The following is a 12665-nucleotide window of genomic DNA, read 5'->3' as shown; positions in this document are numbered from 1 at the left end:
AAGGTCCCAAGTATTTCAGCATCACTGCAACATCCTTTTGCACCGTAAAATATTTGTGAAAATAAATTTCCTTTCTGTTCATTTTCACCTGAGAAAGTAAAAAGGACTTAAATGAAAAAAGGAATAATGATTTATATTGCTGTCATGTCTACAAGCCACATCCGCTACCCCTTCTGCATCACACAGGGGAGGAAAGCCAAGTGATCTTTTTCTGAGCTCTAATGTCAATTTACTGATTTCTGGGATAAAAATTAGACCTGACTGTTCTCCTCAAGCTTTCCTCTCTCCCTGCTTTTAGCTACCCATGAAAGAAAACAAAACTGCAGGGCTAAAAATATTACACAGTCTTGTGTAAATGCACTGATAGTTTTTACTATGCTGTGGGCAAAGGTCATTTGCATTATGGAATATAAATAGAATATGTTCTAAATACTGTTTCACTACCTTTAATGTAAGACACTAAATATTATTTGATATTTGTCTTTAAATTAGTGTTTATTGTGCTTAAAAGAGAAATAAGGGGATATTTTAACATTGTGTAATGATTTTAATAGACCATATGCAAACGGTAAAGATTAAAATAGAAGACATGCAGATGCAATGCCCTTGTCAGTCTGAAAAAGTAACGAAGATAGGAATTTTAAAAGGTAGAGTTTTCCCCACAATACTGACAAACAAGTCATTAGCTGAATTTCCATATATAAACAATGTCATAAATTGCTTAAATGCTGGGGGGCACAAGCGCAAGACTTTCATATTACAGCTGAGGTGATGTTACAGTGCTTACAGAAGCATCTCACACTTAACCACAGCAATTCAGATAACTTACATGCTGCCTTTGAGACAGTAACATTTCCAAAGGAACCACTCTGAGGTCAACAAAAGCATCTTACACTCTTAACAACTCCAGCAGAGCAGTTACCATGTCAGTGTATATGCCAATGCTCCCCAAAAGGCACTGCTATGTTACTGCAGGGACTCACAGGTTTCCTTTGACACTGAGGAGGCTTCTTTGAAACAACAGCAGAAGCAACCAACATAAATACCATCTGAACATTAAAAGAGAAAAAGAAATACAATAGAAGCAAAGGAGGTCTTTTATTAAGGGAAGATAAGTGGCCCTTTTCTGTCAAATATCTGAAAGTATCATAAATCAAATATCTGACAAGCTCTAGTAAACTACTGAAGTTGGAGGAATTTTACCATGAGGGCTTTGCATTTTATTGATGAGGTTGCCTTAATCTATTAGGTGACTTAAATGATCTGACAGGTAGGAGTGCACAAACAGAATGCAATCCATAATAAAAAGGCAAAATAAAGCACAAAAGGAATTAACAAAAAATATTAAATGGCACAGACGGAATGGGACTAAGACCAGTGTTTATATTTTCAAGGCTTCTTACACATACTTGACTTAATGGGTCTACCTGCAAATTAGTAACTCAATTTCTTAATTGCACCACTGTAAATAGGAAGTGACAGGATAGAAGCTACTGGAAATACTTCAACCATCATTATTACAAACACAGTCCTGCATAGAGAGGCAGTTACAATCACACTTGTTCTCAGAGCATGTATTGTTATTGTAATGTAGCTGTCGGTAATAATTTCCTGGAGAAATGAGAAAGCCAGAGATCAGCTTAATGCCTGGCTTGTTTACAAAATAACAGTAAATAAGAGTAACATTAATCCCAATGCTCTCACTTTCTTACATTATACACAAGACTTTTATGAAGAGCCAAATTCCAGTCTAATTTAAACAGGTGTGAATTCACAGTAGGTCTATTGACACACACCATAAATTAAATCAGAGCCTTGTCCTCAGCTAAATCCTCTCCATGTCTGCATAACGACAGCATTCACAAAGCTGCACATCTCATACAGCTTCAGCAATTCCAGTATTTCTTTTATTAATTAAGCATCTTCACCCCTTTAACGGATATGTTAAGATACTGAATCTCTAAGTGCAAAGAGCTGAGGTGACTTGCCCAAAACTCACCCATCTGCCCAGCAATCACAGTGAAAAAACGCCCAAGATTTAGGGACAGTCAAGAACTCTGTTAAATGGATCACTGCTCCCAGGCTATAAAACAAATACTTAGATGAATTACCCAAGATTAATCTTACATGTTTCTAGTTCATTAAACTCAGCTTTGATCTGTAACCTGCTAATTTCTCTACTACATCTACTTATCAATATATGGCTAATATTTTTATCCTATCTTTGCAGTCTGCTGTTTAAAATTATTGATAGTATTAAAAGTATTGTTTCAAATAGAACACTGATGTTAAGAAAGAAGTTTCCCACTAATTTATATGGGGAAAAAAGAAAAAACCCACATTTTTCCACAGTTGTTTTTTTTCCCCCTCTTGCTTTGTTTTTAAAAAGACAAATATGATATTAAAAACATTATTGACCAGATCTCAAGCACTCTAATGCTATATTACATGGCCTGTACTAACACCCTAATTTCTCACCCAGAAATCTCAAAGAAGTCATTGTGAACTACAGCTAATACCCAGTTGTCATAAAATAATGTAAAATAATGCAGCCTAGGGAAATGAACATGAATCAGGTTCCCAGACTGAGTGTGCATTTCACAGTACACTCACCCAGCACTGGGAATCCTGTACACTCCTTTTGGTTCTCACTATGGGGTAGAGAAAGAGTAACTAATTGCATAAAAACATCTAAGTAGATGTCAGGAGTAAGCCAAACAAGTCAGCCTTAAAAGTACTTCAAAGCAATCTGACAAAGCAAAAAAGCTTAAAAATCGTGTTATTGTAGAAATGGCTAAAGTTCTGTACCAGCTCTCAGCTGAGATGTAGTAGCTAAAATTAAGAGTTGATGGCTGTGCAAACATGTCAAATGTGATTCAAAAATGGTTTTTAGCATGGCATGAATGCAGCTGAGGTGACATTCATCGTGTCACAGCTGCACAGACATCCTGTAAAGGGAAACATGAGAACTGTATGAACAACAACAAGGAAGACTATATGGACAAAAAAAAGGACTGTAGGTTGCTTTTTAGTACACTGGTTAGCAGGGGACACAGATCCATGTCACACAGTATAATTTTATATGTACATCTGAAGACCACTCTTTTCTGTAGATCAGGGTTGTATCCTACTCTGGACTTACTTAATAATAAATAAATAAATAAATAAATAAATAAATAAATAAATAAACGAATTTGCCAGTTCAGTAGTCTAGCAGACAAAAGCAGTGTTCTGACATGCTGCAATGATACCCTCAGTACCAATGAAGTGTGGGTAAATGCAGTCTTCTTCAATAGAATAAAGGAACTACTTTTGATACGGGTTTTCTGTAGTGTTGTGGTCTGAAATTTACATTCACATACTATACAGTAACACTGCTCATGTTTAAATAGAGCTATTTATACTACACCAGAGATAAGCAATGATCCCAAAGAAATTGGTCATTCATTTTGTGCAGTTAATTTATATTTTGCTTAGCCTCAGGCAAAGCTGAAGGCAGTTTGAGCACTAATAGGCTATTATTAGTTGCCATTAATGTTGACAACACTAAATGGGAATGTTGGTGTTTCATACAATCTGTTCAATGCTGCCAAAACAACTCAAGTATGTTTAAACAGTGATTATGACAGAGTTGGTGTGTCTATGAAGGAAAACAATGCTCAAATACATTCTCAAATTGGGCTACCCAGAATACACAGAGAAGTATATATCCTGTGTCAGGGAACTTCCAATTAGAGCTTAGAATGACTGCGAATGTCAAAGAATAGCTGAAAAGAATGAAGTTTAAAAAAAAAAATTAGCTTCAGATAAATGTAAAGCAAAAAGCTGTCTTTAAAGCACGTCTACTGGAGTCCACATACTTAGTTATCTCAAAGTTATCACAAAAATATCTGTTCTTCATTTGTAGCAAAAATTGTGCTCATAGAGGACGAAAGAAATAAACCTCAAACCAAAACCCACCTGACCGTTTCAAAATACAGACAACAATAGCAATTAGTTTTCTCAAACGATGCAACAACTCATTAACTTTACTCCAGTTACAAATAGCTGTGTTCACAAGCCATTTGGTTGAACCCCTGAAAGCCAGAATTGCTAAATATTTTTCCAGCAATTAGATGGTATCATGGAAACGGACATTTCATGTACTTCCAGCAACAGAACTTATGCACTCTCATTTCTCCACAGAGTAAGTTTCACAGAGAAGTTACTGACTGGCACAAAAAAAATACAGTTCCATGGCAGGAACCAAGAAGGAAAAATGCAACACTTGTGGTCCTCCAATAACGCCCCTGGCACAAACGACTGCATAGAAACAGGAAGATGTGCCATCTATGACATAATTTAAGTAGAGATTTGTGAACTTGTGTATTCAAAGAGTGCTTTGTTACTGAGTGTCAACCCAGATGGAAAACACACTGCTCTCCGGATCAGGAATCTTCACTATGAACTTACCTGTGAAATACTAGATAACAAATGAATATAGCTTGAACCATTGTCTTCAAATTTATCCACATATTAACTTTGAAGACTGTAATTATTATAAGGACTCAATGCCCCAGGAAACACTGATATCTATTTTGTTGGCCCTGCCTTAAGACATCTAAAGAGTTCAAGTGAACTTGGGTTCTCAGTTTGTCTCTCTTCCAACTTACTCTCTCCCTCATTTTCCTCTCCTAACTATTTAGTTAAAATTGGTACTCAGGTACCTCAAACATGAATCCCTGATTAAAAAATTGTTATAAAGCTTAAAAGGAATGAAGTATTAAAGCCACATGTAAAAGGAATACTCTGACTACACCATACAGGAAATTAGTTTAAATTGAATAAAATCATTCTCAGAGGCAAACCTTTAGAAGAAATCCCTCCATTCTTTGTTGGTGAAGCACAATGACTATGTGTCCCTACCTTAATGACACTTAACCCAAGGTTTCTGATACACTGATGTAGGATGATGAAGGTGGTAAAAGTATTTCTTTTGCTACTTACAGTAATTTTTATCTACAGAAGATTACTTACTTAGTGCAACTTGCATGGATAGCAAAACATTATCAACACCCAGCTGCACCACTGCATTCCAGACTGAAATACATAATTCAGTTTTATGCCTAATTTGCTTTCAATACATCCACTTCCCAGCATCTTAAAACATAATGTGTATTTTTTAATCTGAATGACACAAGTACACACATTACTTTCTCATGCATTTTAACCATTTTCACAGTTAAGGGCCAACCAATGCCAGACAGATCAGATTCAATTCCTTCAGTCACCACTGAAAAACCAATCTCTTCAGAAAATAAACAAATACCCCTCCCCTTCAACCCCAAAGAAAAACACCCTCAGCAATGACACTTCACAGAGGGTGGATCCCACAGAGGTTGTGGCAGAAGCAGGAAGGCAGAAGAAAGGCATCCATTACATGTTGGAAATGGGGTGGCATCTGAAAACTACGTGATTCTAGGGACACAATACCATGTGATAGCACAGAATGCTTAATCCTCAAAGGCATATTTAATTAAAAACAAGCTGAGCAGTAAAACCTTTTTTTTTAAACTCATGCACATCATCTAATGTCTTCAAGCCTATGTTGGACATTATCATCGATACTGACAGACATCCAGATGAAATTATAATTACCAGCTTTGTATTTGACAAATTCAAACACATAACTATAGAAATGACATTTATAGCTGAACTCTTTCATCTTATGACTATAATGCTACTAAAATGTATCACTGTCAACACTGAAGTGTCAATCTGCCACTTTTACTGGTTCCTCTATTTCTTATCCACTTAAAAAAGCATGTAAAATAACACTTAGACCTGCCATAACATGCAGTAAATAAAAACAGAAATTAAAATATCATCTAAGCTTGCTGATCTTAAGCATGATATATTTGTTTACTTACTACACTCTTTAAGGAAACAGAGTAGGTTGTAATCAATTTTGATGCAGAGATAAAAAAAAAATATTAATTCCCCACATTATTTAATTAAATACACATTTTCCCTTTCTCTGACACACTAAATCATACAAAGAGATCCTGAAAGAGAATGAATATTTAAAAAACATCCAAAAAAAAGGCACCCCACCCAAAACCCACCCACATGACCCAGAAGCTCACTCTCCATATGTAGAGAAATATAGAAGTGAGATATGACAAAGACCTGTTCAATCTGTCCTACTAATAAAGGTATGTCTTGAGGTTTAGCACAAAATTAGAGGTAAATAGAGCAGTTAGGACTCCAGGTTGTCTCTCAAGTCACCTGGTTGAAGAGCCTTAAAGCTATGCCCACAAGCCAAAACATGTAGGAACAATTCTGTGCAAAATGTGATATAAATGTACATATATAGATTTATTTTAGAACCTATTTCATAGGCTACCAAATTAAAATGATAAATATCCTTTGATATAAAAATGAAGAATGTGGGAAAGTAGTCTCTAGAAGAATGATGTTTTAACAAAAATGTTGTTTCATTTTTTGGGTCTTATTTTCTGTCTACGCTATAAATACAACACACGCCCCAAACAATCCCTTCACCTTACACATAATACAGAGATCTAAAAAGGAACAGGAAAAAAAAAAGAAAAATAAGAGAGGTAGAAGAAAGTTTTCAATAAATTACTACTTCTACTGAGTACATTAGATGCATTTCTTTATTACCATTCTCCCCATCAGACTTCCTTTCATGGTCAGTGTCAGTGAGGGACAGCGCTGAGTTTGCCCGGCTTGACAAGCAGGAGCTGTGTTCCGACTTGATCCCCCTCATCCACATCCTCAGGGCATGATCCGGGGAGGCACCACCTTCTGTTTCGGTCTCCACATCCGAGCCCACCTCTAGCGGGTAACTGTGCTCAGCTACACCGTGTAAGTCAGTCTGATAGCCAGAGCAGAGAATATGGGGAGTCTCACAGAATTCCATGTCTGCAAAGAAACAAAAGTTCAGAAAAAAAATTTAGTAGTGAAAAGCATCGCACCTTTGATTTTCTTTTGGAGAATCCGTTTCGAGAATTAACACTGTTAATACTATTTGAAGACTTTTTTTGGTCAGTGACTCACTCTGCTATCTAATCTACTATAACTATAACAACTAGAAGAGGGCAATTGTAGAATAGATAATACTGCACTGTAATTGTGCCTTTTTGTCTGAGAGAAATATGTATCATAGCTCAAACATGTGCACACACCCACACACTGATAGTTGTACATCAATTTACAACTGAAGCGAGTATCTGCAAATACAGATACTTTCTTGGGTTTAGCCAGAAAGGCAACAGCTCTAAAATTAATCTCAGTATGTTTTTATTATAGGGAAAGTGGAGCAAATTTGCAAGTAGGAAACTTACAAAATAAATTTTTAAATATTTGGTTAATCACAGAAGACAAAGAAAGGGTACTTACCATTGGCTTGCTCTTTGAGAGTGCTGTCCTTGCATATTCACACCAGTGGGTTTTGGTTCTCCAGTGCTGGTGGCCTACAGGAACTTCCTAGAAGAGCAGTGACTACTAGGACTGTACAAGTGCCATCTCCTGACACCAACTGATCAGAGATTTTAGAGTTGTACAGTGCTCAATACTACAGTTATTCTTAGAAAACACGGCAACCGTAGAGCAGCAGAAATCCGAGGACAAACAGAAGGTGGACAGGACCCATAATGTGAATATGCAGAGGAAACATTCTCGAAGAACTACAGGTAAGTAACACACATCAGCAAATTACAACTTCCCTTTGAGGTAGCCTCTGCATATTCTCACTTGTGAGAATCCAATTACAAATGCAACTCCCAGGGAGTATGACAAGGAGTTCTAATTAAATAAGGATTACAGAACTGCACTCCCTAATTGAACATCAGACCTGGGATGCCATCTTGAGAGACTAAATACAATATCAAATATGCATACAGTATTCTTTCAATTTCTGGAAAAGAAACATTAGACACGAGAGTCATTGACAGAGACTGAGGACAAATACTCTCTTCTACTGTCATCCTAACTAAAGCTTTAATTTGCCAAACTAATCCACTTACCAGCCAGTGAGAGGAATGATTCTTATTTTAAGCACTCTCTCTGAAATAAAAGAAAGCCCTGGTATTTTCTTGAAGGTATCAACCAAAATCCACAAACCAAATGCTAAGCTACAATGTCCTGAGGTGGTTTAATTTATAAGTCATCTGTCTCTACATATCTTTCCTTTGCCATCAAAACATTCCTGAAGGTCTTGGCTGTAGTGACAGCCCACATGGGCTGGCTTTCAGCTCAGGAAATGGCAACCAATTTTCTGGAGGGCAGGGGAAGAAGAAGAGCAGCAAACAGGAGTGGCCAAGGCCTCACTTTCCTATGTGAGAGTCCTGAAAGGTCACCCATTGCCCTGGTGTTGTCACTGCATTGGGTGGCCCATTCCAGCAGCACCAGCCATCCCTGTTCCTGCTCCTTTCAGAGCAGCAAGGCAGCTGTGGGGGGACCTCAAGTGCTCCATCACCACTCTGATCTCTTCCCCTTGTTTGTAGGAGGAGGACACGGTCTCAGCCCTACATCTGAGAAGCTGAGACATGTTGCACCTCCATGAGCCCTGTTCCCCAAGTCTCTCAGATGCAGAGTGTGACTCCAAGGTTTGATGGGGATGGCCAAGAGAAAACAGCCACGATGCTGCAAAGTAGTTTCTGCAGTACAGTGAATATTTGGCATTTAAACTTTGTCTACCTTACAACACAGAGTTCTTCGTGCTCTCTGGGGCCTGTTTAAAACTGGCACTTGGCTATTGGTAGAAGGAAGGAGGAAAAGTATTTCATGGCAGTACTTGTGGATAAAAATGGAAGCTGAGAGCGGACACTACTGGTTCTCAATCCTACACAGATGCATGTGAGACTCTGAAACCTGTAAGACCCTCCGGAAAAAAACCTCTCCTTCCTGTCTGACTAAGATACAAAACACAAAACATTTTGTCTTCAGAGAAGACCTGTTTTTCTGAGATTTTCAAAGCTCATGGGGCATGGGACACACAGAGGCAATTCTGCAGAAAGCAAAGTGCTGTAAGTATAGTGTTGCTCCTACAATGCCCTACTTTTAAGTATCATTTTGATTATGTGTTATGAACACAACAAACAAACAAACAAAACTGTTTTAATCAGACAGCATGGATCAAATCTTTGTATGACACAAGGAATGCAGATATTGATGTTGGACACTTAAAACATTCCAACTGCACCACACTTACTTCTACTTTCATTTTGACAGCATTAAATGAATAAAATCACCTCTATGAAAAAACACTGGTCCAAATGGTGGCACATCAATTCTTATTTTTTCTTTAGCAAATTCAAAAGTAGCTCCCAATAAGCAATGAGGTAGCTTGTCACATGCAGGGCTCCAGCCCAGACTGTCCACTCCATTAAAAATTTTTATACTATTTAACACATCATAACATGTCTGCTTTAGCAGACGAACAAAAAAGAGGACTAAACGTATACTGTCATTAAAAAAGTATATTGTCAAAGAAAATGAAGATTTTGTTGCTAAAAACACATAACATTGAAGTAAAGTAAGTTAGGGCCATACACTTGGACAAGTGTGTTTAAAGGCACTGGCAGGTCTTCAGTGCTTCTCACAAGCTCTAATGAGGAGGTGCAGCCAATCAAGAACAATTCATATTGAAAAATACACTGAGTTCTTTCTACATGAAATAAGAGAGCTAACAGGATTAATTATCAACCTCAACATTGGTCTCAATTTTGACTGAGGCCCACACTGCAGAAATAACCTCCAATGAAACCGCCCCATAACTTTTTATTTCAATTCTTTCCGAAAGCACTATTATTCCTAGTTTTAACTTAGATTCTGTAAAGTTCCACAGCAATGCAGGATTCCTAGAGCATGTCTCTGTCAATTAAATCACTCCGGGATTTCAAGAAACATTATCTGAACCTCCTTCCCCTTCAAAGCAGATTTCTACTTATTTTCACCATCTGAGGAACTTCCCCATAACTAAAAATTTTTTCATAACTTCATGGACCATGTCAGCTGATGTAAGTTCCTCTGGGGGCAAGGATGCAGGCATTTCTTTCATGGATGTCCCTCCAGGCAGATGTCTGCCCTTAGCAGTCTACAGCCCACATTCTCCCTGTTGGCAATTGCACATGCCAAGGGGAGAATTCATCCCAGTAAATCCCACAAATGCTAATTAGATTACACGTGTTTAAGATGGACAGAATTTACCCTTCTGTCTACATGATAATTCATTTTTCTGTGTGTGTGTGGAGCAAAAAAAAAGTAACTTTTTATACTATAACTCATGTTCAACTGAAGACTAACACAATATATTGCCTTAATGGTCTATTTCTTAAGTATACAAGCATTTGCAGTATTTTAACTCCCACGGGATCCATTTTCTGAAAAGCACTTAGAATGCCAAAAGTGGCTGCTTTTCATCTGCATATCTAACTTTGTTACCTAAAATACTACATATTTCCACAAGGAGATAAAGTTCAAGTAGATTTATGGTAGATTTAGTATTACCACAAAGACGTAGTCACAAGAGAAATGAGAGAATATTAATATGGAATTCAAGTTTTTGCATGAACTGTGGACAGAGAAAAAAAGGTTGCACTTATGATGAAAGGATTTTCACCTCTGGACTCTTATGGAGCCTGTTGTAACAAAACTGTTAAAAATACAAATACTTTATCCTGCATTGATTTTTTTTTCCAAAAGTAACATATGAGGATATATAAAATATCTACCAATCAAGAAAAGGAAAGCAGGCTGAGCGTGTTAAAAACATAAATCAGCATTTCAATTAACAGATCCCTTTCTTTCTACCTCAAAACTTAATTTTCCTACAAAAATAAATGTTCGGAAACAAGTAGCTAAAGAGGAGTGTGACCTCACTGGGCAATGGTGTCTCTGCTTTTTAAGGCACTCATGTTGATATGAGCATTCAGCAGCTGACCAGGTAGACAGGTTTTAACATGGCTCCAACTCTGTTCACTGACAAGGAGCTACTGAAAACTACAGATACATTTACCAAGTATTTATTTATTACAGCATCAGCTTAGCCAGCAGGACAGTTAAAAACCTAAAGTTATTATTTTCATGCTTATATAAAGCATTTATTCCAGTACATCTTCTGAATTAGTTCTTTGTCTTTTGTATGGCCAGGAATAACTGTGTGCCAGCTACTCTTTCTGCAATTCTTTTAGTTTTTCTGAAACAGGTAAAAAAAAAAAAAAAAATTACCCAAGTAAAAGACCATGGAGGTCCTTCTCTCCAACCTAATATTTCTGCAAACTTAATGGACTTGCATGGGTTGTGGAATTTTCTCACTGTTGCCATTTGCCAAGAATTTTGCTAATTTCAACCAATTAACTAACATTTATTTCAATAAAGAAATATTTGAAGATAAGACTATCCAAACAAAGTAGACAAAAGAAATATAAAACTAATTTACAAACAGAGATGAGCACAAGGAACTTTGATTCAAGTTTTCCTATTCCCTTATGGAGAAATGTTATTTTGTATTAACAGCAGAATGACAAATAATACTTATTTAAATTACTTAATTGACCTATGTGTTCAACTAGAGAAAGAGCTTACAGGAAAATGTAATCTATTTATAATCTGCAATAGTTTGACATGTTGCTATTATGTGCCTTTTATGAGCCCTATCATATAATTAAGCAATTGTAACTTATTGATTTTAAAAGTCTCTTTAAATATCATTGATTCACAAATTTATTTTATTCTTGACTGTTGCTATGAGGTGGTTCTTACTCTGATGATGTTCCCTGCCCAAACACAGACCAAGTCAATTCTCTGGATGAAAAAAATACAAATTGATCTCTCTGCAAATGTAAAATTACAAAAGAGTGTAAGTAGCTCAAAGGCAAGGAGAAAATATTGATGTCTTGGAAGTTTAAATCCATGGTACATATTTTGGCCCAGTCTCCTCTTTCAGACTGGAGGCTATTTGAGAACACTGGGAATACCAGAGTCTGGGGAGCAGAACAAGAATGGAAGGGACTCCAGAAAGGCAAATAATATACATTGACCTGAATAGTGTCATGTTTATGCTTGTGTTTGAGGGAGTGATAATGGGAATGCAGTGGAAAAAGACACCCCAAGCATGCAGCTCTGAGGTTGTTGTAGGGTTTGGGATTTTCTAGTGTTACACCACAACTTTGTGTACGCTTTTGCACACTGAACTTACTCCAGTGGGTTAATCAGCAGGTGCACTGTACATGGTTCAAAATGAGAGGAAGGGCAGACCAGCTACTCGTGGTGTAAGAGACTCAGAGAGATACAGGGAGGGAGGGAAGAAGTAAGGAAGAAATGTAAATGGGGAAAGTGAAGATCATGTTCATTTTTGGAAGCACTACATATGCATCCTCCTAAATGAGAAATTTTGAGGGCTATTGAGCACTGCTAAATTCAGTGTGTTCAACGGCCCTTAAAATTTCTCATTTCTCACCTGAGGACTGTGGTTTACTGGCTGCACACTGGACTTGAGAATTAAATGGGCAGAGATCTTAAGCTACTTCATCAGGGCATTCGTGTAACACAACCCGCTACATAAATTTTTGAATGCTTTTGTGTATTCACATTTCATTTAGTCAAAGATCTTACTTGTTTCCATGTAGAGAACATGCCACATCATTCCTAGGACAATA

At 37.1% G+C, this 12665-nt stretch overlaps 1 protein-coding gene across 5 annotated transcripts in view; it reads right to left on the bottom strand.

Annotated features, from left to right (window-relative positions):
* The window catches only part of TENM1 (teneurin transmembrane protein 1), a 548864-nt gene that overhangs the window by 202393 nt on the left and 333806 nt on the right, over positions 1-12665 (bottom strand). For all 5 annotated transcript variants that reach the window (XM_051792682.1, XM_051792691.1, XM_051792676.1 and 2 more), the window contains one exon: positions 6667-6927. In XM_051792682.1, coding sequence (XP_051648642.1) covers positions 6667-6927 — 261 coding nt within the window. The remainder of the gene's footprint in view (positions 1-6666; positions 6928-12665) is intronic.

Source organism: Manacus candei, unplaced genomic scaffold (assembly GCF_025592945.1).
Source record: "Manacus candei isolate 608988 ecotype Guabito, Panama unplaced genomic scaffold, ASM2559294v1 h1tg000003l, whole genome shotgun sequence".
NCBI classification, from domain to species: domain Eukaryota; kingdom Metazoa; phylum Chordata; class Aves; order Passeriformes; family Pipridae; genus Manacus; species Manacus candei.
Note: the sequence above shows the minus strand (reverse complement) of the source record. Positions and strands in the feature narration are given on the sequence as shown.